Source organism: Dermacentor silvarum, chromosome 8 (assembly GCF_013339745.2).
Source record: "Dermacentor silvarum isolate Dsil-2018 chromosome 8, BIME_Dsil_1.4, whole genome shotgun sequence".
Taxonomy (NCBI): domain Eukaryota; kingdom Metazoa; phylum Arthropoda; class Arachnida; order Ixodida; family Ixodidae; genus Dermacentor; species Dermacentor silvarum.
In genome coordinates this window covers 92899480-92923593 of record NC_051161.1, presented here as the reverse complement: position 1 = coordinate 92923593, position 24114 = coordinate 92899480, and the positions used below count along the sequence as shown (strand labels likewise).

At 45.1% G+C, this 24114-nt stretch overlaps 2 protein-coding genes across 2 annotated transcripts in view; both read left to right on the top strand.

Annotated features, from left to right (window-relative positions):
• LOC119462752 (uncharacterized) overlaps window positions 1-24114 on the top strand; it is a 351136-nt gene that overhangs the window by 187741 nt on the left and 139281 nt on the right. The gene's annotated exons all lie outside the window — the stretch shown is intronic.
• LOC119462283 (uncharacterized) lies at window positions 1028-10761 on the top strand. The gene is made up of 3 exons (XM_037723625.2): window positions 1028-1168; window positions 3591-4230; window positions 5210-10761. Exons 1-3 carry the CDS (start codon window positions 1144-1146, stop codon window positions 7845-7847), a joined length of 3303 nt encoding a protein of 1100 aa, XP_037579553.2. The 5' UTR covers window positions 1028-1143; the 3' UTR covers window positions 7848-10761.

Genomic DNA, 24114 nt, shown 5'->3' with positions numbered 1-24114 from the left:
TGTGGTGAAGACGAAACAATAGAACACTTCTTCCTGTCATGCCGCCGTTTTTCCTCATTAAGAAAACATGCTTTAGAAGCAAAATTTAACAGTGCTGGATTAAATTTAACGATACCCAATATTCTATCTTTTGGTGCCTCTTCTCTCGGACACTGTCATAGGGATGTTGGTGCAGCTGTTGTGGGGTACATAATTGAATCAGGACGATTTCCTTGCTAAATTCTTAATTTTTATATGAATAATTTCCTTTCGTCATTCAAAAATTTTCAAAAGTGATCCTGATTAGACTCCGGTAATTGTTTTCCTTCAATCACCCGATTCTTGGCCAATCCCCCATAGTGGGTACGAGCCACTTTTAAAGGCAAGCAAGCAAGCAAGCAAGCAAGCAAGCAAATAATTATCCATGGATTTGTAGGATTTTAGTTGCTCGCGCGACACAAAACTTGTTCCGTGCAGAAGATAATCCTTGATGTCGGTGAAATGCACGGGAGGCAGCAGCCCGACATCGCGATGAAGTTCAGCGTCTTTCAGTGGGTTATGTGCTATTTCTATAGGCACCAAACCAAACCAAACCAAATCAAGTGGGTCGACGCCGCCGCACAAGCGCACTTTTTCTTCGTAGCGCAATCGCTCAGGTTTATCTAAACCGCGTGCACCAAACACTTTGACCAGGCCAGCGTCGCAACAAAAAGTAGTTATAACTCACGCAGGCCACGCAGCCCACTTTTCAGTCGCGAAGAGGTCCCACAACCAACATTCAATACAGTTGAACAACGCGCGGTCGGCACGTCGCACGGGCCACCGCCTCCTTTATTATACTACTTTATTAATAAAGGAGGCGCTGCACGGGCCCGAGCAACATAAATAAGAGCAACATGCCGAGCTTGCCGAGCAATGCATTTGGCCCGAGAATCAACGCTCCACAGCGTCACTTGGCGCCACCATCGTGCCTTCTCAAAGTCCCTGAAGACATGTCTCTAGCTGCTCTAGCATGGTCGCTCCCACGGTGCACGCGGGGGTTTTTTGTACGATATTATGCTTCTGCAGCGTTCTCGTCTTGCGATCGAGTTCTTTTTGTGAGAGCACGACCAAACGCCGGTTGTCGCTGCTTCCAACGGTTGTAGTCCTGTGCTGGCACATAGAATGCCGTCTTCGATGCGTAAGAAATGTGAGTAAAGTAGCGTGCACGTTTTTTTGGCAGCAGTTTACTAACAACGCTCACTGACGTAAGCTCGCTGTAAACGTGTGCGGTCGGCGCCGATTTTCGTCGCGGCAATTTTTTTTTTTTTTCGCGAAGTCGTGGACGCAGGACGTAGGTATGTGCTTATTTCACACTGTGCGCAGCGGTCCCGGCCGAAATATGTGCCTATATGACAAATTGTTACGGGGTTTGCGTGACGCATGCGATGCACGCCGAATGAGGCGGCACGGCGCGGAGATATAAGAAGGCTGTTTCCACAACAACGCGAAATGAGCGTCTGTAGCGAACGTTGCGAAGCTCGAAATCGAAAGTTGATATGAAGAATTGAGGTAATTTTGTTCATTGCTGGTTATGTAATAGCGACTACGCAAGCCGGCAGCATTTTGTTCATGGACGCAGTGAACAGGGTTCTAGCAGAGTCCACGGATGAACCGAGAGGTTGATTTTATTGATCTGATATATGCTAGCGGCTGAAAGCGCGGGCTTAGAATCTTAATGCGAAATGTTATTACTTTATCCTAAACTTAATTGTTGACGATATAATTAAGTTTTTTTGCCACTTTGCGTTCGGTATCTCACAACATTCGAGCGAACTGACGTCAGGCTGTGATTACGCTCAAGAACTTCGATCCAAGATTGTCGAAACGCGATTCAGCAGTGCAGGGGATCGAATGGTGATAAAGATGGCGATTGACTCAAGCATGCTTGAAAGTGTTCATATAACAGGATTGTAAGCACCTAGCGTGGCTGAACTCTTACGACGAGGCCACTAACGCGCAAATTTCTTTTAGAGCTGCGATTTTTCTGTGTTCGTTTCGCACTGCGCACGACTTCCAGTTGCATCGGCGACGCGCAACATGGACACTTTCGATCCTCATTCAAGGAACTTTGTGCCGGCACCTTTCAAATGATTTGAAATGCAGTGATTTCAACTATGTGTGGTGGTGATTTTCAACTCTGGTCTTGTGCGTACGATATCATGTAAGGCTTCGCTGATATAGAGAGCGTTCTTTAGTTTTGTGTATCAGCCGTTAAGGGCGCCAAGCTAGAGGGCACCAAAAAAACCAAAAAGCCTGTATGTGGCAACACTCGATCTTCAACAAATTAACTTTATTTTTATCGCTTTTTGAAAAGCTTGACCCTGTGGGGGCACAATCCTTATACTTAAGAAGAGCAGTAAAGTTGTACTCTGATGTAATTTACATTTATTGCATGATAAGCTTTCACATTTTTCCTGTGTACTACATAGACGAAAATTTGGTAGCACTGTCTACGCAAGTTTGCTACAGGGCACTGGGACACCATGGGAATGGCAGGATATGGAAGTTATGGCTTGTCTTGAACATGGCTTGGCCTAAATTATGGTCATGGCTGCACAAGTAAATCTTCCTTGGAATCAAGCAAGTCTTAATTGCCCTGAAATGTGTGATGGGAAAATGGTGCTCAATGAGCATGGGCCTTCTTATTCTTTCTCTAAATTTAGTAGCCTACTGCTGCTGCTGTTCACATTTGAAAAACCTGTGCACTTGTTGTAGATACAAGTAGTCGTACAGCAGTACACAAGAATGCCACGTTACACGCTGTGCTAGTCCAGAAATTTTCATATGGCAAGTGGAGGATTGGTCACCATGGGCAGTATTATTGAGTTGTTACTTTTGCGGCGCTTGGCACCTGATGTGGTGAAGTTGTGGAAGGAAGAAAAAACTTCCTCCACGGTCGAAGTATGTGGCCAGCAGCATTCCTGGTGCAAAGGTAGCTTGGCACAGTTCCAGGAATACTGTCGACCGTATACACCAGCACGCCTACTGCCAAGCCACACAAAAATAACAAAAGTTGCTCAGTGCCATGATTGCTGTCAACTGTATATACTTCGATGTGTCCTAATGCCTAGTCTCATGAAATCTCATGAAAGTGATTCTATCTTCAAATGTGATTGGTCGAGAATACTGCCCCATACTGTCCTCAAATTGTCCAAACTTTCCGAGAAAGATGCCAATGCAAAGCATCCTCTCCCTGGCATTTCTTTGCATGAAACAGCACTGCATAGCCATTTTTCTGTCCAGGTAACAGACGCTTTCCTTATTTGGAAGTGTGCTTATCCGCATTGCACATTTGTCCACCAGTTATTGTTAAAGTGACAACTTGAGGGTGCATGCTGCAACTTGTCTTATGTAGATGCTTTCATCACGAGTCTCGCCTACATTTTCCATTTCACAAAGCACATTAAATGCACATCCACACACTGATTGCAACAGAAGCTGCACCGCCGTTAGCTTGCCAAAGACCTTCCAGGGAAGCTAGCTTTACATGTATGTACGTTGGTTGGAAGAAACTCCGTGATATCAAAAGTTGACATGTGTTCAATGATATTATGCCCTCTTTCTTCTAGTTAGGGCCTCCAAGCCGGTGGTAGCGCCTCCGAAACCTGCCGAGACAAGCAAGTCTAGCTCCAAGGCAAAATCACCTACGTTGCCCACAGCCAAACCTAGCAGCAAGTCTGCAGAGGAGGGACCTTCCGAATCTGAAAATGACAAACTTCCCTTGCAAAGGACGCTGAGGTTGACTGGCAAGGCCCGCACATGGTCTGCTGCTGAACTCCCCACTAGTGATTCAGAGACGTCGGACATTTTTGACGACCCTCATCTCAGCAAGGGAACGAGCTCAAAGTCACAGCCATTGATTGAAGGCACGGCAAAGGAGTCACCACAGCAATCCACCATTGAGCCAAGCGCTCAAGCCAGCAGCAGCAAGCAGCCGGCACAGACTTCCAAGAAATATGTCAAGAAGGCTCAGGGTGGCAAACCTGTTGTGCAAACAAAAATGGAAAAAAAACCTCAGAATAATCCTGTGCAACGCAAGAACAGCTGCGGGAAGACATCATTGAGCAGTGCCAAGTCGATAGATGCTGCAGTCAGCTCGAATACTGCTCCATTGGTGAAGAAAGCGGATGTGATGCAGAGTGAGCCTGCAAAAAGGAATGTGAAAGCAATCTCAATCTTTCAACATGACAGGCCTGTGAGGTTACCCGTGTAAGTTTTGGGGGGATAGGGAGTTCCCTGCGGGATGTTGTAAACCCTACCTCTTTTTTTCTTGCTGCATGACACATATCCAGTGGCAGTATTGCGTTCTGCACTTCACGGAAATGCCTTTGTTGTTTGTGTTATTGCTGCCTATTTGTGCACTGCAGAGTGTTACATGGAAGGCGAGAGCTGTGATGTCAGTGGGAAGATTGACCATTTTGAGAATAAGAGTGTGCAGGCCTGTAAATTCCTCGCTCAAGACTCGCCAAAATTCTACTCGGCTGGACTCCTCAGATTCAGAATACCCACCGTAGTTGCTGAGTGGCTTTGTCATTGTGCTGGTAAGCACGATGTCACGGTATCAAATCCCAGTCGTGGTGGCGTGTACCATGCATTGGGTGTATGTTAAAGAACCCCAGGTGGTCTAAATTAATTCGGAGTTCCCCACTATAGCATGCCTCATAATCAGATCATGTTTTTGGCATATAAAACCCCAGAATTTCATTTCATTTAATTAAGATTCAGACTCATGAGTTGGTTTGAGTGAGTTTGCCTACCTATGGTAGTGGGCGAAGCTAAAGGTCTTCTTGGACGCTTGTAGACATCAAAATATCCGTACCACTTATGGCCAACTGGTCTACCTACTCTAGGTGGCTGCTACGCAGATGAGCTGCTTGTGTACGCACGAAAAGCTACGACATGTATCTGGAGAACTACAGTTTGGCACTCTTGCTGTTTGCCAGTATGAGTTTTACAAGTCTATTATTACGTGTATGGGAGGATAGTGCCACTGCACTGCACATGTGCTTTCTAATGAGAGTATGGGAGCAGACTAGTTCGTATTCCATTGTCTAGCACAGCATTTTAAAAGATGAAGACAATGTTTGTTGATCATGTGTCTCTCTGTCATGTTGTGCTGTTCTACACAATCTGTGTACCCATCAAATACACTAACTCAACCAGCCACTTCCACCTTTTCTTTCTGCAGGGTAAAAGAAGAAGGCAGCCCTTACAATTGTAGTGTCCGAGGATGTCCCTCAAGCACTGGCCAGTGTTTCATTGGTCTCTGGTTGTTTGCGCTGCCTAGCGAAGAAAGCAGTGCACCACTGCGCGCTGCTTGGCTGAAGAATGTCCCCATCGATCCAGAGATCAACAGACCACGAAGTCCCCGCGTGTGCTTTCAGCACTTTGCAAAGGACGACTTTGTGACAAACAAGAACCGCCTTGTGGGCCTTGATGAAAAGGCTGTGCCTTCAGTAGGCATTCCGAAACAAGCCATCATACCAGGGACATCCTACAACTTTCTTGTAAACAAACTGAGAGCATATGCTGAGCCTACGTCAAATGTTGGCTCTAAGTCTAAATCAGCAGCGTGCGACAGCTCGGCAGACTTGGCTCTGCCGTCTGGTTCTGCGAACTCCACCGCTGACATAGGGTCAGGTTCAGGAACAGAACATGGCTCAGCATCAGCGACTTGGATCAAATCCATTGTTAGCATCAGAACAGGTGCAGCAACAGGCAGTGGTAGTTTAATTGAGGCACTTAAGTCAGAAGCCACAGATGGTGCCGGAATAACTTCAAAGCCAGATGGCCAGTCAAAATCTGGAGTTGGCAGCAAAATATTTTCAGCACGTGAGAGATGTTCACCAAAGAAGGTCCAGTTAGTATCCATGCATAATGCAAAAAGAGGCCCAACAGCAGAGAACACCTCAAATGTAGCTAGCACTTCAGTGTTTACAGGAGGTAATGAAACTGATTCACTAGAGAGTAGTGCTACATTGAAGCCAGTAGCAAAGCCAAAAGCCATTCATGGTGCCAAAACAGCTCTAATAAAGAACAGTGGCTCAGTGCATAAGGGCAAGTCAAAATCTGCAGGTGACAGCAGGATGCTTTCAATGACAGGCAGCAGCTCAAAAGTGAAAACGCAGTCCACGTCCACACTTGAGACCAAAGCAGGTCAAATATCAAACAAGATTTCAAGAAAAAGTATTTGTTCAGTACTTGCAGTTTCCAGTGAAACAGGGGAGACCATTTCAGTTTCATCAGGCCATTCTAAATCTGCAGCCACAGCAGGTTCAATAGACAGCAGTTCAAATTCAGCGCATCATTCTAATTGTCAGGTTATGACAGAAACAGGTCCAATGTCTGAGTGTGTCTCAAAGCCAGGGGACCACTCAATATCTGTTGTTACCAAAACAGAATCAGTGGCAAGCGACCCAGGCCCGACAAGTCAATTGGAACCAGTAACTATGGTTGCGTCAGCATCAACATTAAACATCTCAAAGCCAGTGACTACAGCAGTGCTAAATGGTAGCATGGTCACTACCTTGGAAAAGGAGCCCAGGACATCGGAGCTCACTGGTGTGGAAGCAAGCAACCCGTATTCAACAAGCCAATCGGGACCCATAACTGTCATTGGGTCAGAGTCAACACCAAACAGCTCAAAACCAGCGACTGCAGCAGTGCTAAATGGCAGCACATTTGTAACCTTGGAAAAGGAGCCCTGGACATCAGCACTCACTGTTGTAGACAAACCATTGATGGCAACACTAAGAGCTGAGTGTTCATCCAATGCAAGCAGCTTGTCAGCAGTGGAAGACACCCCAATGGTAGTGGTGAAGCAAGAACTTGAAGAGACTGAGCTTTTCCCAACAGACCTTGACGGCAGTGTCGCTCTTGGTGCATCATCGGAGACTCACAGATTGTATGTTAAACAAACAGATGGTGCAGGTCACAGGAGCTCAGATTTATGCTTGTTGCACCCATCTGACGTATTGGCTCATGCTTCTTTGTGTCTGCCTTTCTGCTTGCCTTCCACAAGCAAGTCTTGGGATGCAGGAGCAGCAGGTGCACATCAATCTCCTGCTTTAAGTAATTCCAGTGGTGCCACTAGTCTCACTGGTGCACCATCTGGGCAGTGCAGAAGCGGTGAGCCTGCCTATGCTGTACCGAACTTGTGGGACTGCAGCCAGGGCTCAACACTATCATTCCAGCACACCGAAGTTTTGTCTGCTGGAAAAGCTTTCACAGCCACAAATACTAAAAGCAGCTTGTCTCAAAACGCCAATGAACTGACTCGTGGATGTGCTGCCGCATCACTTTCTTCTGCATTGCACATGTCTAGTGGACAGAAGAGGAATGTAGCTGATTGCCATGGTGCAGATGATGATGAAGCTGGTGCATGTTGTCAAGCTGGCCACACTTCTGGCTCCAAAGCTGACTTTGCTTTTAGTGACCAACAGAGCACTTCAGCGTATAATGTTGACATCACTCAGGAGTCTGGGACTGGAGCGAGTCAACCTGAGTTGTCTGCTCAACAAGCAGTTCCATTCCAGGCACCAAGTCAAGGTGGATATGTGCTGCATTTGAAAAGTGGCAGTGCGTGCAGCAGTTTTTCTAGTGCATCTTCCAATGCATCTAACAAATGTGATGGCAGTCTGCAGAGTGAGGCGAGTGGTGATGAGTGGGTGCCGTTTGATCCTGCCCATGGAAAGTATGTCATAGAAAAGGAGTACTTAGGAGAGAGAGATGATTTTGGGTTAAGTGCTGTTTACTGTACAGTGGTGTGGCTCCCTACATCTGGAGATAATGGAAAGAGCAGCAGTGGCTCTCAAAGCACCGGCTAACAAGAAGACTGACCATCGCCGAATTCTAACAAGAAAGCTGTAGGCTGTGATATTTAAATATAAGAGTGTAGCATGATGCAGTTTGAAGCTGTCACGCTATGGTAATTACAATTTTATTATTAATGTTATTTATTGCAACATCTTGTCCTCTCTGTCGTGCCACAACGTGTTGTGCAATAAACCATGTGTAGTTCTGATGTGTCAAAGCCCCTGATGTGTCAAGGGCTTTGACGTGTGCATCAAAGCGTATGCAAACTATTTCAAAAACAAATATAGGTCTATAGCTACATAGCTGAAAAGAAAACTGGTCTGAGTAAGCCAAGGATGCTGTTTGCATGAAAAAACTTATTATGATTCATCGTTAAATTTCCAAAAGGCACTTTAGGATCCCTGTGACAGACACCCCAGTCAGCACAAGTTGGCTACTAGATAACTTGATGCAGCTGTATCACGGCACACAGGTGCAGACGAGATTCTATTCTGACAGGACAGTCAACGCCGCTACCATCAACTTTACACGACAAATTCCAGGAGCGTCTGCGAACTTGAGACGTTCATTTCAGTATTTACCCGACATTTGTGCGCACGCTTGTGTACGAGCAGGTATGAGGGAGAAAGTCTGGGAGCATTTGCTCCTTGAATATCTTACTTTTGTCTATAGGTACTACGGCAGAGAACTTTTTCTGCTCATTTTGTATGAGTTTGTCCCTAGGCGTGCCAGCATTGGCAGTGTGAGGACTTGTGGGCTTTGAAGCCATGCATTGTCCTCAAGTCTTCCTCGTGTTGCTCCTTTCATGTTGCTGGCGTAATGGAATGGAGTGGACGATTGTTGTCATTTGGTTCGTGGTCTCCGGTGGAGGCGGGTATGACAGCATGTTCTCCTGTCACACTTATGTAAAGGATTTGTAAAGTTATGTAAAGGATTTAGCAATAAGGTGTGTCAGGCAACGTAGGTGTCGGTGAACATCATATTGCTACGAGGTGCTGCAGTAGCGAACGATGATGACAGGACAGACGAAGATGATGATTGCCGATAGTCGCACGCACGGGCTTCATCTTGTATGCCTGTTTTCTGCCCGTTTTATATATCGTGTAAATATATTGCCAAGCGTCTTTTCTCCCCGTAACAATATCAAGCAAGCGAGTGGCGAAATTCTTTGGCTTACTGGACGGATCCCGCATGTGGGCATACATTTTGTAGCTGTGTATTGGTATAGCTGTAGGAGGGGGGGCATCTGTTAGCACAAGCAGTATACGCTAACACGATCTGGCACATACTGCTTGATGACTTCTAGTATATCATACCCGTTCGCATCTACTGTGTGCGCCAGGACCTTCATGAGGTGGCACAAGCCTAAGCTGCAATTTTGCTGCCACAGAACTTAAGTGCTGGTTTCCCATGTCTGTCCAGCCGTGCAGTTCTTTACGCTGGCTATGACTGCTGTCGTCCTTGACCATTTTTCATCGTCAGGATTACTATCGCCATCTTTACATTGCGTTAGCACAAAGATGAAGAAAACTTTGTTCATTACGGCCACCGCTGGGATTTGAATCTAGGTCACTGCAGCAATGTGTATTTAAACTTCTCACTTATTTTCCGAATATAAGACCCAAACTAGAATGTTCTTGCATCGTAGGGAATCCTTTCATTAAAGTTAATATCAATAAACTAGAAGCTATTCAAAGAAAGGCTGCAAGGTTTATTATTGCGATAGCAATTATATGGACACTCCAAAGTGGATTTCTGCCGTCGCTGTCGCTGTGAGGTTCGGTATCACGTCAACGGCGATGAAATCGTCGCCGTGCCCCGGGCGCTGTATGCGCGAGTGAAAAGGCGCGAGGGATGCGCGCTTTCACGGGGAGTGAACGCACGGCGGAGAGCAAACACGTGTTCTGCGCCGTGCTCCCTGAAGGGCTGAAGAATTAAGCGTCTCTTTCCTCATTTACAATCGCCATATAAAGAGAGCAAACGCGGCTTCTTCCGTCGGGCGAAAGGCCATGGGAGGACGGGAAGGAGGGGAGGCGACGTTTAGCTGCAGCACGAAATGCATATTTATATAAAAACGTTGCGAGGCGAGAAGGTGGGCAAGATTTCCAACGCTGCTCGACGAGTGTCCCATTCTGATCTCGTCGAAAACCTCCGAGCCGCCCCCAGAGGCACCGGCAACAGTCACCAACGCCGCGCGCGTTCGGTACGAACGCGGGCAAAACGCCGACGGCGTCGACAACAGTCCTGCGCGTTGCTGGTGCTGCTGCATGTGCAAGTTTATACAGCTGATAAAACTACTATCCGTACTCCGTATAGCTCTCTACTAATTTGCTATCGCAATTGATGCTTCGCCTTTCGGGTGAAACTGCAACATTTTTTCTAAATTCAAACTTACAGACTCGCCAAGCGAGCTCATGACAGGCCACAAGATTGAAAAACTCAAAATACGATGGACGAAGAACCTTCTGAACTTTCTTTATTCACTTCTAAATCATAAGTTTGCCCTTGACTGCAGAATTTGTTTATCTCCTCTATCCACAAGACATCATCGAGTCCATTCTCTAACTCCATATTTTGCTAAAACTAACCCATTTCAGTTTTCATTCTTTCCACGTATAATATCTGACTGTAACCACCTAACTGAGCCTTACGAATTGAATGTTGATTAGAATTTGAGGTATTTTTTCATGTACAATGCATTAGTGTTATATTTTCATATTGTTGTTTCTTATGATTGTGTTGAAATTGAAATTGTGTTACAATTGTTTTCAGCCCTGTTATACTTCTGTTTACATACTTCACAATTGTGTTGTATACTTATTTTACTTTTGTTATGCGTGCCTGTCCTGCTTGGACCGCATTGAGGTCTGCTGTATGTAATAAATAATAAATCAAAATAATTTCACTGTTGGGCTACCCACAGAACACAGTTTCTTATGCAGTATTTTTGTTCCTCAACTGTGGTATTTCTTAATTTGTGCAAAGTCTGGTGAACAAGTAGAGTCAACACTCATAATTACAGACACTGATGCAATTATGCAATCACATATGTAAACTAGTAACCTTCACTCTCACAGGCAGTAAGCACACTCACAATGGCCACCATAAAACAACCTGTTTACATTTTTAGGGAGTTCTTTGCAAAGATATTTTTCACTATACTCGAGTACAACTTTCTGTGGCAATGAAGGGAAAACCCGCCGTGGTTGCTTAGTGGCTATGGTGTTCGAACCCCAGGTAATCGAAATTTACCGGAGTCCCCCACTAGGGCGTGCCTCATAATAAGATCGTGGTTTTGGCACATAAAACCCCATAATTTAATAGTTTTTTTAATGAAGGGAAAGCTACGGGCGTATGGATGCTGCACATGTGTTACCGTGCCAAGTAGTCTGGCAGCATTTGACAGTGCTTTTGGTTGCTCGGAACGGACGCTGAATCGACACAGCTTCCACGTGTGATGGTTTCGTGTTTGCTCAGACGCGGAAGGGAAAAGCCGCAAAATAAGTAAACTTTTACACTCAGTGGTGTGTTCTGCCTTATTTAACTTATGCTAGTAAGCTGTTTATGTTTTCTCTTCCCCAGCCTAAACCAACGTGGATTGAAACGCGAGACTCTCTTCAGAAGCATTCCACTTCTGGAATGCTCCGTAGCTTTCCCTTCATTGCCATAGAAAGTTGTCCGCGAGTTTAGAAGGTTGCTAAGGATGACCACCTGACCAAGATAGGGTACTAGTCCAGCCTAAAGTCCCATTCATCATAGGCGTTTGAAGAAAATGCATTCTTGAGCAGATGGTCCGTTCTGCATTATGGTACTGCATGTGTGTTTTCCACAAGCGCATTCACATAACGAAAAGCTGCATCACGAGAAGTTGGCAACAGGTGTGGGGATGGATGCTGAAGTCCTTCAGAGTGTGCTGAAGGATATTTCAAAAAAGGGTGGCATATTTGCTACTAGTAAAACAATGTTCATTTGTCTCCGGTAGATCACATAGACTGCATTTAACTGAAGAAACAAAAATACCTTTTCGTTGCAACCACATTTTCACAGGCAAGCTTTCAGAAGTGCAAAATGCACTTTAATAAACACCTTCTTTTATAAACTCCATTTTGCACCATTATACAGTGGCCGCACTGAGCAATTACTGTAATGTTTTGCACTTCGCACAGAGTCTGAGAGCAGTGGCTTTTGTGCATGTGTCTTGGACGTTGGAACAAGAAAAACTGTAGTGTATGGAAATTGCATTATGTGCACGGCATAAAATTTGCTTTTGGCAAGGTGATGGTATGCTGTTGTGCAATTCTCCGCTGTGATGCTCTTGAAAATAGTATCGGTGGCATAAAAAAAGTAAGGACATACTCTGATAACGATCAGCCTCAAACACTGCGCATACCCACAATAGAGGATATCAAATCAAATATTTATTCCAACATTGCAAGGCAAATGCAATGTTGAGGATGACGTAAAAAGCCTTCTTAAGGCTTGACCGGCCCTGCATCCTATACACTTGGCAGAGCAGTGGTTACAAAGCACAACATGATCAAAAGAAACTCGTAAACAAAGTAATGTAAGGTTTCCAAGTCAGTTTTAAGAGATAAGCGATATCGAAGATTTATTGAAAAATTATTGAGGGAAGAATGTTACATTTTATATAGGAATACCTAAGTATAAGAGCGTAGAAAAGCCTTATATTCTGGAGGGTTCATTTTTCCAATATCAATGTCTATTTCTTTGAAAGAATTTAATAACCTCGGTAAATTATTTTCAAGCATCTGTTTGCTATAATTTGTCCTATGTCTTCCAACATTCCATATTTCAGTGCGGCGGGTGGTGTAGGCAGGTACATTGTGATGTAGGTTGGCGATTTCCACAAGCGTAACGTTATGTTTCTTTATACTGAAGTAATACTCCCATAGGAGTCTATATATGTACAAGTTATGAATTTTTCTTATGTGGTACCTATCGAAGAGTGGTGCGGTGTGTTCAGTGTAAGATACATTGGCAATAATACATAGCGCCCTTTTCTGCATGACAAGTATATTGTTAAGATTTGTTTGTGTGGTAGTACCCCATACTAAATGACCATAATTGATATGTGAGGCAAACAAAGCATTATAAAGCAGTATTTTAACAGAAGTGGGGAAAGTGTCTATTGCGACTTAGCATACCAACTGTGCTGCTGAGCTTCTTGAGGACTGAGTCTATGTGGTCGTCCCATTGTAAGTTGTTAGAGAAGGTTACACCAGTAATTTTGAATTGTGTTCAACACCTCAATATTCATAGACTCTAACATTAAATTGTGATGCTGTGGGATTTCTTTACCTGGAGTTCGAAAAATTACTGCTTTGGTCTTATTGCAATTAACCTGTAGACAATTCTTGTTTGACCAAATAGAAAGCCTATCAAGAAGTTCATTTGCCATTCACAGTAATTCTGTGTAGTTATGAGACGATAAGAAAATAATTGTGTCATCGGCATACATTACAAATTTTGCTTGTTTGTAAATAGATATTAGATCATTGACATAAATGTTGATACACTGATATCGCATGATATCACTGATACACTGACAATAGCTGTACATTGGCAGCTGGGGGCCCTTTTGAAGCTGGTACTTATGCGCCTGCGTTGCTGCAGGTTCTACATTGCTTATGCATGGTCGTTACTTTCACTTAGTGGTCGTTGCTACATGTACTTCTCTTGACTGTCACTTGGAAAATGGAAAGAAGAAGTAGTTTATTGATTGGAAAATGTAGAAAGGTCGGCCAGAAAATGGAGTATTTGGCCTGCTACTCTACGTAACAGAAGGGGAAGAGGATCACAATAGGGGATGATAATTGGAGAAATGAGGTGAAAGAAGACATCATATAAATGTCATCACAAGCATGAGTCCAGGCCCGTGTCGCCTAAGAAACGTGAAAGAGCACGCATTGTCTCTATCGTCTGCCAACTCTGTGGTCATGCACCTAGCAAGAGGTCCTCCGACAGTAGTCTATTGTCTAAATGCCTCAAGGTAGCTGCTTATGTGCGCATACACAGGGCAAACCACGAGCACATGGTCTATGCTCTCTACAACACCACACACTGAACAGTCCAGGGAGTCTGCCCGTCCAATGATGTGGAAGTATTTGCGTGTAAAAGCGATGCCTAATCGCAGTCTGTGTATCAGGCAAGTATGAGGGTATGGAGTCTGGTCATCTACTGAAGGGAATCGTCTGAATTGTTTTGTTTGCTGCACATTCCTTGTACAAGACGGTGCTGTTGGATGCCTGGCTTTGTCATAAAGGCAGGATTTCCAAGCATTCGTTGCATTTGCAGGCGCTTCTGAAGCCAGTACTGAAGTGTATGTCTTGTTGCAGGAGAGGTATATAGTACAGTGAAACCTCGTTCCCTGGCGGGAACATGGTACAACTAAGCACCAAACGGTAGCTGGTACACACTAACCGCCAAGTACAAATTTGCGTCTTCTGATGCGTGCTGCTGCTAGCAACAAAGAAATAAATGCAATACCGCAGTAAGTTGGCTAAAATACGCACAAGGTTATTTTTCTGTTTTCCAAAGCGATTAAAATTCCAGCTTTCTCACAAGACCGTGCAATGGCGCAAATGCGATACAGCATGGTGGTGCGGTGGCGATACCAAAGGGGTATTTGGAAACTCTGACAGGAACAGCAGCAGACATGATTGATGCGTAAGTGCGCGTTTGCACAGTGGTCTGCTACTCGGCAAAACCAGCGCGCTGCTTCATTGAAACGAGGTACCCGATGCCGTGTGAAAAGTGGTGCTGCAAGTCGTGTCGAACAGCAGCCTGCTCTCTGCAAGATGCACATTTACAGTTTGCAGTGATTAGTGAGCGGTTGTCTGCAATGGATTCAATCCATAAGCAGTTTGCTTGTGTTTCCCGTGTGCATGCAAAGCTAGACTTAATTAGCTTTCAAAGTCTGAAATAGAAAAGCTACAAATGCAAATAACTGTAGAAGCAATGCAGTAAACAAATTTATGTCTGGATGTTTGATAAGCTTCTTGCTCTCGTGGCAAACGACTCTTCATAATAATATTACTATGTTAAGTGTTACAGCAACGGGCTTAATGTTCTCCAAATCAAGCCCTTTGCCGGTGTCTTTTGAAAGCAAGGCAAATTTTGCCATCTTTCGCTCGTTTAGAAGCCCTGTTTTTTCATCGTAAGTGTTCACATAATTTAACAGCTTTTCTGTAAAGTCATGTGACGGATATATTTTTGCATGCTAATAGATATGCCATCACAACCCAGAGCTGCTGGCCTAATACAAGCTACTACAGAGAGAAGTTCCGAAGAGTTCACAGAGAGAGGCAGCATGCGAAGGACTCGCGATGGGCTCCGATTACGCAGGAGGCTCTTACATGCAGGTTTTGTAAGACGATGGGCATTTTCACATTCTCGAGTCCCCTGCGGCTCCTACCTTTTGTTTCTAACAGCGAAACCTCTAGTGAACGTAGACCGATGGACTGCCCTGTTTTCAAGGAAAACATTTTAAATTGTTTAGCTTTCTTTGTGAACTAACCGTAATTTCTTTTTGAGTGTCTAACCGTTCTCGTGGGCCGATCTTAAACATAGTGGAATCTAACACAGTGGTATAAACCCCACGGTGGTACCTGTGGTAAAGGGAGCTTTTCTCGCATTCTTCTTTCGTGTCGGTTTGCGTTTTGAGACGCTGCTGTTCGATGACGCAGCTGGTGCCGTTCAGATGCTGCACCTGAGGCGGATGCAGGCAGCACGGAGTTCCGAACTGGTCCATGAGGAAGTGGCACTCAAAGTAACGTTTGGCTCCGGCGTGCGGGTAGGGTTCGGTAACAAGGCGGGTGCCATTCATAACACATAGTGTAACATAGCACCACGAACAGCCACATCCTAAAGCATGTTAAACACATTCTTGGATAGCAACCGGGGTTGGTCCTTCATGAATTTTTTTTCTTACAGTATAAACACCTATAGTGATGTAAACTGCTTGACTGATGTGTTGCGTCGCTCAGACACAATAAAACTTGCTCTGGGCGGGCCGCGTTATTTGGTGAAGTAAATGAGGTAATCACGATGCACCCTAACCTTATAAACATGTACCACTGTTGTCAAATTTTGCGGTTTTATCATTGACTCTTTGTGGAGAAGACGGAATAGAAAGAAAAAATATAGGCAAATGGTGTCTGGAAATCTGATTGCCTTTAGTTGTCCATAGCTGCACATGATCTGATGTGAAGTCCTCAGTAATTGTCTGATTTTTCTCAATCATTAAAACAATGAAACTTTTGAGGATAGTATATCCTCAAAGCTTCTTGTTGTCTTCGTCCTCACAATTACCAACGTTAAAGACACTTAACTATATTCTCAGGTTTGACGTGCCAAAACCACGGTGTGATTATGTGGCGCAATATAGTGGGGGCTCAGAATTGGTTATTTATGACCTATGGGGCTCTCTTAACGTGTACTTAAAGCAAGGTGCTCTAGCGTTTACGCATTCCGCCCCCATAGCAATGCGGCTGTCGTGGCCGATATTGAAGCTGCGACTTTGGGCTCAAAAGTGCAATGCCATAATCATTGGGCTACAGCGGCGGGTAGAGACCAGCGTCGTAGTTTGGTAATTGCAGCAGGGCAGTCAAAACTCCTCGCAGTGGATGCGAGGAGTTTTGGCATCGTCGCAGTGGATGCCAAACCAGTTTCGTGGTCAGTTCCGATGTCTAAAGTCCAAGGTTAGCGGCCTACAGCTTCTGCTCTTGCGGCTGCTTCTCAGGGAGCTGCCGCGCGGGCGCCTATCTTGACAGCGATCTGCAATGTGGCCGAAGTGTGCGCCCGCGGGGCCTCATCTTCAAAGCGATCTGCGATGGGACAAAGTGCATTCGCCGAGTGCCGGTACTTCGTATGCGCTGCGCTTTCGACGTTTAGTTCGCGTTGAAGCGAGAGCCAGCGCGACGGTCAATTTGCTCGCTGCCGCTAGCGCGCTTGATCACTCCAGCGTTTTGACGAGCTCCGGCGGTCATCGAGCGAGATGTGTTCAGGTTTACCTGTGCGCGCGTGACACCGTGCTTGTTTATTTATTTAGTAAGCGAATATTTAGAACTTTATACGGCCGATAAAACTACTATCCTTATTTCGTATAGCTGTCTACTAATTTGCTATCGCAATCGATGCTTCGCCTTTCAGGCGAAACTGCGATTTTTTTTATTCAATTGCCGCTTTACGTTTTTGTTCTTGTCTTTTATTGTATGCGTGCGCAGTCACTCAGACCTTAGGTTTGTTCCTGGGCACGGAAATAAAGTTTTATCATACCATCATACCATACAGTAAATAAATGATTAATTGGTTGGTTGATTCACTGATTATTATTATTTATAATAATATTAATCAATCAATCAGTCAATCTGGTACCGACGTTGCACAAGCACCACCACCACAAGCGACGTGCAGTCAACGACAAAATATTACGGACCATGAAATCTGAGAAAAGACTGAATATCTCCGCAGCCGAATATTTGCATTTCGGGCCTCGACTAGAACATGCTAACAATTAATTAACATGGTTGTATACAGTTTTACTGGCTACTGCTGCAGGCTGCTCGGAAATCTAACGTTTTCTGAGATCCCTTGGTCCGTAAACTTTTGTGGCTGACTGTACGTCCCTCCCGCACGCACGTGTGCGGAAGTGCCGCAAACATCCTCGTTCTTCTAGGCCGTCCGCCAAGCGCAAGTGCCTTATTGAACTAAGTTAATATTTAAAAGTAAATTGCGTCAGAAAATTCGTAAAGTACGAGTTACACACAAGCTGCAGACAAGGTCGCTTCGGAGTGTAATACGATCGAATATACCAGAAAACATAATTCTGTTACCCGGAAACTGAAAGACAACGGCCTTCTTCAGCTGCCATTAGCGGTCCATCCTCATTCATCTTTGTTCTCGTAGGACCTCCGCCTGAAGCAAATGCGTCACAGAACTAATAATCTAATTTTTCAAAGTGAAACGTGCCACAAAAATGGTAAAGCACGGCATTCGCACAACCTACTGACGTGATAGCATCGGATTGTATTTCGAACATACGAGAAAACGTAATTCTGTTACGCGAAAACTCAACCACAAACCCCCCTTTCTCCAGCTGCCGTGGCGGTACTGTTGTTGGACAGTGTTCGCCATAATGTCGACTACGGTCGCAGCACACGTACGCTGTGCCCACGTTCTTTGCAAGCACACGCACGTGTGCGGAAGGGCAGCGTATACATCCTCATGCTTGTAGGCCCTATTCCTGGCGCAAGTGCATAATTGGTCTAATTGAATTTGTCGAAGTAAACTGCGTCTAAACATTCGCAAAGTACGACTTACACACAGCCTATAGAGATAGGATAGCATCGGATTGTAATACGAATAGACGAGAAAACATAATTCTGTTACGCGAAAACTGAAACACAAACCACTTTTTTTCCAGCTGCCGGTTTTGGGATGAGCACGCCATGAAAGATGCCGGGCAACTAAAGGCTAGCAGCTTCGCTTGAAAAAAAAAAAAAATATTGACGGTCACAAAGCAGGGCCTGTCGAGGAATTGGCTGGTTTGTAGAGTTACAATAGCAGCTTCAACACGGGAGTGCGCCTTCTTGACCAACAGCATAGTCTCAGTAAAGTCCTGGTTGACGAACTGTACATAACCCGTACTGCTTTATTTTAGCAAAAGCGCCATATAGGCACCCTCAAAAGCAGCGTTAACGTTAACGTTAAGCGGCTCGCTAGGCCGCACACACAAAAGGTTCGTAACTGAAAAGCCCCATATATTCCGCATTGTTAGAAATGGCGTCTCAAATTAGTGCAGAAACTCTTAGTGGTACATGTCAGGTATTGCGTAAGCAGTATTTCCAGTCACTCATATTGCACTCATGGGACGAACGATTGACTGAGTGGCCGAGTTGCGCACACTGCAACTCAGTGTGATTGATGACGCGATGACCTGGAAGTATTGCAATGACGTGTTGCAATTATCCATTTGGTGAACCAAATTAGTCGGAAATAATCTGATCAAGCGGAATAAATTTAATCGTAATTAATCTGTATTAGCGTTAAGTAATGTAATGAAATAATTTTCATTACTTAATTTACCTCGATTGACATAAGTAATGTTAATTAGCAATAATTAAGCTATTGTTAATTAATCGAAATTAGGCCTAATAATTATAAGTGTACTGAATTATTCTTGGCTAGGCCTAATTAATGAAAGATTGATAACTGTAGATGAGGCTATTAATTAATTAATTTATTTATATAATCGTATAATTTATATATAATTATATAATCAACCTCCATTACGCTTCCTTATCCTTCATTAGTCTTATAGAGTCTTATTTAGGCTTAATGAATTTCATCGTAATATTTCTTATTAATCTTTTATCAACCTTAATTTTTATACATCTTCAGTACTCACAATGTATAGCTATAATCATAAATCTAAGTAGTCATACGCAGTCATAAGGCTTGCTCATATTTTTTATATATACCCTCATAGGAACCCATGCATACCCATGGAGTACATAGTGTCACGCGTTACAGACGGACGGACGTGCAGATTTCCGAGAGAAGTGGCCCTAGAATGCTTATGCATTAAAACGCTTGTCACAGTATGTCATTCCCCTTCTCCCGCCACTACCACCCATCCTCCTCCCCCGCCACATTCGCAGCCACTTCTGTGGCCGCCGATGCGTCGCCATCGGCGCCGCAATAATACCCTTTGCCTCCTTTCCCTGGCGCTTCAGCGCGCGGAGCAAACGCTCGGCAAATGCGAGTGCGTTATAATATAAGACGAGAGAGAAAAGAACATAGAAGGGGAAGGGGCAAGCGGAGGGAGTGCACCAAAAGAGTGTGTTCAGATCAGGGGGGGGGGGGGGGGGGGGTATTCTGTAAGAGTCTATCTAGTGGACTGTCCACTTCGGCTGTCGCCATTGGCTGCCGCTTCACTAGTGCGAAGGTGCCAGCATATACAGTAACTCTATTCTTTGCTTCATCCCAGTGGTCCCCACCGTACCAGCCTGCGTGAAGCCTAGCTCTATTTACTACACAGTATTTACAACCGCAACCAAGATAACAGGCTGGCTTCAGGAAGAATATTCTACAATGGATCACATCCATGTCATCAATCAGGTAGTCGGGAAATCTGAGGAGTACAATAAACTTTTTTATACGGCTTTTATAGATTATGAAAAGGCATTTGATTCAGTAGAAATACCACCAGTCTTAGAGGCACTGCGTAATCAAGGAGTTCATGAAGCATACATGAATATATTGGCCAAAGATTCACAGCTTCATACAAAGATTCCACAGCTTCATTGGTTCTCGACAAGAAAAGTAGAAAGTTAACTATCAAGAAAGGGGTCAGGCAAGGAGACACAATCTCTTTAAATGCTGTTCACTTCATGCTTAGCAGAAGTACTCGAGCTCATGGACTGAGAAAGAATCAGGACTGAAGATCAACGGCGAATATCTCAGCAACCTTCGGTTTGCAGATGACATTGTCCTATTCAGCAACAATGGGGGCGAATGACAACAAATGATTGAGGCCCTTAACCGAGATAGTGTAAAAGTGGAGTTGAAGACTACTATGCAGAAAACAAAGATGATGTTCAATAGCCTGGCAAGAGAACAAGAATTCAGAATCGCCAGTAAGCCTCTAGAGTTTGTAAAGGAGTGCATTTATCTAGGTCAATTACTCACAGGGGACCCTGATCATGATAAGGAAATTTACAGAAGAATTGGGTTGGAATGCATACGGCAGACATTGCCAAATCCTGACTGGGAGCTTACCACTGTCGCTGAAAGGAAAAGTGTACAAGCATTGCATTCTACCGGTGCATACATATGGAGCAGAAACTTGGAGGTTAACAAAGAAGCTCGAGAACAAGTTAAGGACCACACAAAGAGCGATGGAACGAAAAATCTTAGGAGTAACGCTAGGAGACAGGAAGAGAGCGGTGTGGATAAGAAAGCAAAGGGAGATAGCCGATATTCTAGTAGTAAAGCGGAAAAAATGGAGCTGGACAGGCCGTGTAATGCGTAGGATGGATAACCGGTGGACCATTAGAGTTACAGAATGGATACCAAGAGAAGGAAAGCGCAGTCGAGGACGACGGAAAACTAGGTTGGGTGATGAAGTTAGAAAATTTGCAGGCCCAAGTTGGAATCAAACAGCGCAAGACAGGGATAATTGGAGATTGCAGCGAGAGGCCTTCGTCCTGCAGTGGACATAAATATAGGCTGATGATGATAACGATGATGATGATGATTATGATTTACCTCTGCAGTCAGCGCCAACGCTGGCTTGCGGATACCTCATAAATCGTCGACCTCATAAATTCGTTCGTTCTTCCACGCTCATGATGATATGAAACATTACCCGTTAAAATGGCCAGCATTTGTGGAAGAGCGCAAAACGCTGACGCAGCAGACGCTCTCGCCGTTGGCTCAACGACAGCAGGACTGCAGCGCGGGCGTACTTAGTACCGCCGTGTCTCTCAGTCAGCACACGCAAGAAGCATTTCACTCCTGCTTTCGTCCACATCGGAGCCGAAGCTCGACCTCGTTCTCTGTCACAGTCTCCTCTCCCAAGGTCGCTGCTTCCCTTCTTTCGTCTCCTTTCTCCTTTTGCGACGTGATGCAATTTCAGAGGCAGTTCTGCGCATTTTAAGTGTCAGCGAAAACCGGAAATTTATTGTCGTTGCTGCTGGCTAATCGTTATCGAGAAGCAATGGGCTCGATGTGAAAGCGCCATTGGGCGTGACGTCATCCCGCTCACTCCCGAAGCGCATTATCCGTGCAGAAGAGCGCGTGGGATTTTGCTCGTGTTTTCAGCCGTTTTCACGGTGTACACATTGCTGTGATATACATGCCCTATACACGATCGTCATCGGAACATCCTCACACAGCACTTGTCCGTACGCAAACCTCAAGCCTGTGGAGTGGCCCCTTTACACTCTGTCAGAAGTGCCCTTGTAGCCATGTTCAAACGCCACTCGCTGGGAGTTCGTTATGCGCAGTCACGCCGGACGTAGCTCAAGTAACCGTTATAGCTTAGGTTTGGGCACGGGAATGTTTCGTTGTGGCAGAACAGCGCGCACCTTGAAACTGACAGTCGTAAAACGTAAATAATAAAATGCACTGAGTACGCGTCGGTTTCACCGTACCTGTATTTTCGAGTGCGGTTCTGCCAAGCGTAACCAAGTCAGGTGCCTCTTCCTTGCCGAAGTATACAGGGCGCCCGTTTTCCCCCTTGTGGGAATTATGACGGTTCATATTTTCCCGCGTCCTTACGCGCACCACGGAAGTGAGGAGAGCAGACGCCTTTTTCCCTCTTCCCGTTCGGGTAGCCAAACGTTTTTTGGTGCGGTGGCGCGACCCTCTTGGAAACCGGTTGCAAACGCAGCGGTGACGTGTACGCGGAGCCCCGCGCTCATTGGACCGAACCAAGAACAAGGCGATTCGGCGCGGCCGGCGAACGCCGTTAAGGGGAGAAGACTGCGAGCCACGGCGAAGGAAGGAGCTCTGGTAAACATCTCGTTCCCAGCCTTTGTCGCGCCCTGCTTTTGTTCGACCGCTATCGACCCCGGCAAACGTCGCGGTCGGACCTAGCCTGCTTCCACGCGAATCCCCTGGAGCAATAAAGGTTGTTGTGCTTGTTTTTCTATCGTGTGTTGTGTTTCTGCTTGTCCTGGTACCGCCGAAGCCCGGCCGTACGGCAAGCACAAGGGAGTCAGCTGTCAAGCCTAAGCCTTACGCAAAAAGGCGGCTTGAGAGAACCCGGAGACTACACCCTCCAGCTTCACACACTCATATATGCATAAATGTAAACTCGAGAGCGTCTGTTCTCCGTCTAGGCCTTCTATTACACGGTGTCTGGTTTTCTTTTTTTTTTTTTTTTTGGGGGGGGGGGGGGGCTCTTTCTTTTGTTTTTATAATCAGCTTGCGCACACTTCACAGTCCGCTCACTGCAGTAAGTTGGAAATTTGAATTCCGCGACCGAAATTTAAATTTCGTTGTTGATAGCGCTTGTGTCGGTCTGTCGAATTTCCTCTTGTGTGCGCGCTTTGCTGCGCTATGCCACATACCATCATTCCATGATGACTAACCAGCAAGGCGATATCACCACCTTCGTCAACTTCACTTCTAGTAAAACAGACCCTTCCCGATACGTTCCTCGGCATCCCGGGCGTACTGTCGACCTCATCGCCACGGCTGCCTGCAGTGTGGGTGCTCTAAATTTCTGCACCGTAGCAAGCATCCTCCACAAGATATAAACTCGTTGTTTGGTGGTTTCACACCATCAATCTGCCACAGAGAAAGAATTCACAGGGTCGCTTATGTTATTCTGAAGGCTAGTTGAAGGTGAAAGCTTAAGGGCTGATGCATTAATTAGCAAGTTTAATTACCCAAGTTAATAAGTCACTTTAATTCAGTGAGTCAGTCATCTTAATTCGTTAATTCATCCACTTTAATCGCTGAGTAATCCACCATAAATCACTGAGTCATTCACTGTAATTGCTTTGTCATCACCTTAATTCACTTTGACTCCACTTAATTCGCTTGGTAGTCCCTCTTATGCGCTTTCATTCCTGATGTTTTCAATTGGCATCCTTCTTAATTCGCTTTGATTCCTCTTCATTTGCTTCGTCCTCCTTGTTAAATCACTTTGATTCCTCTAATTTGCTTAGTCACCCTCTTAATTCGCTTAATATTCCTCTTAATTTCGTTTTGATTACTCTTAGTTCACTTTCATTCCACCTAAATCACATTGAGTCATCTTAATTCAGTTTCATTTCTCTTAAATCGCTTCGTCATACTTATTAATTCACTTTGTCATCCACTCATGCCCAGTCATGCTCTGACCAGTCATGCTTTAACTGCCTTTAACTCGCTGGAACGCTCACTAATATTTTTTATATGATACGTGCTGACGGTCTGCATTCGCTCAAGGACGTTCAAGGTCGGCTGACGATGAGACCTATAAGGCTTTCGCCTTAAAACAGTTTTGGCGATTTTACGTTCCGACCGACTCCAAGATTACCTAAGCATGCAGGTCTTTGATCAGGGTGAACCATGCGTCGCAAGAAATGCTCTGTGGAAGCACCTGCACTTAGCCGATCACGTCACCGGGTGCCTCTGGCAACCTCAACTAAGGCTACCACGGGCTCACGTTTACAAGGATCGACAGAAAGCAACCAGTGGCGTCCACCTTCCCGAAGGTTCGGGCCTCCCAAACAGGGTGCGTGAAGTACTTGACCTCGGTCG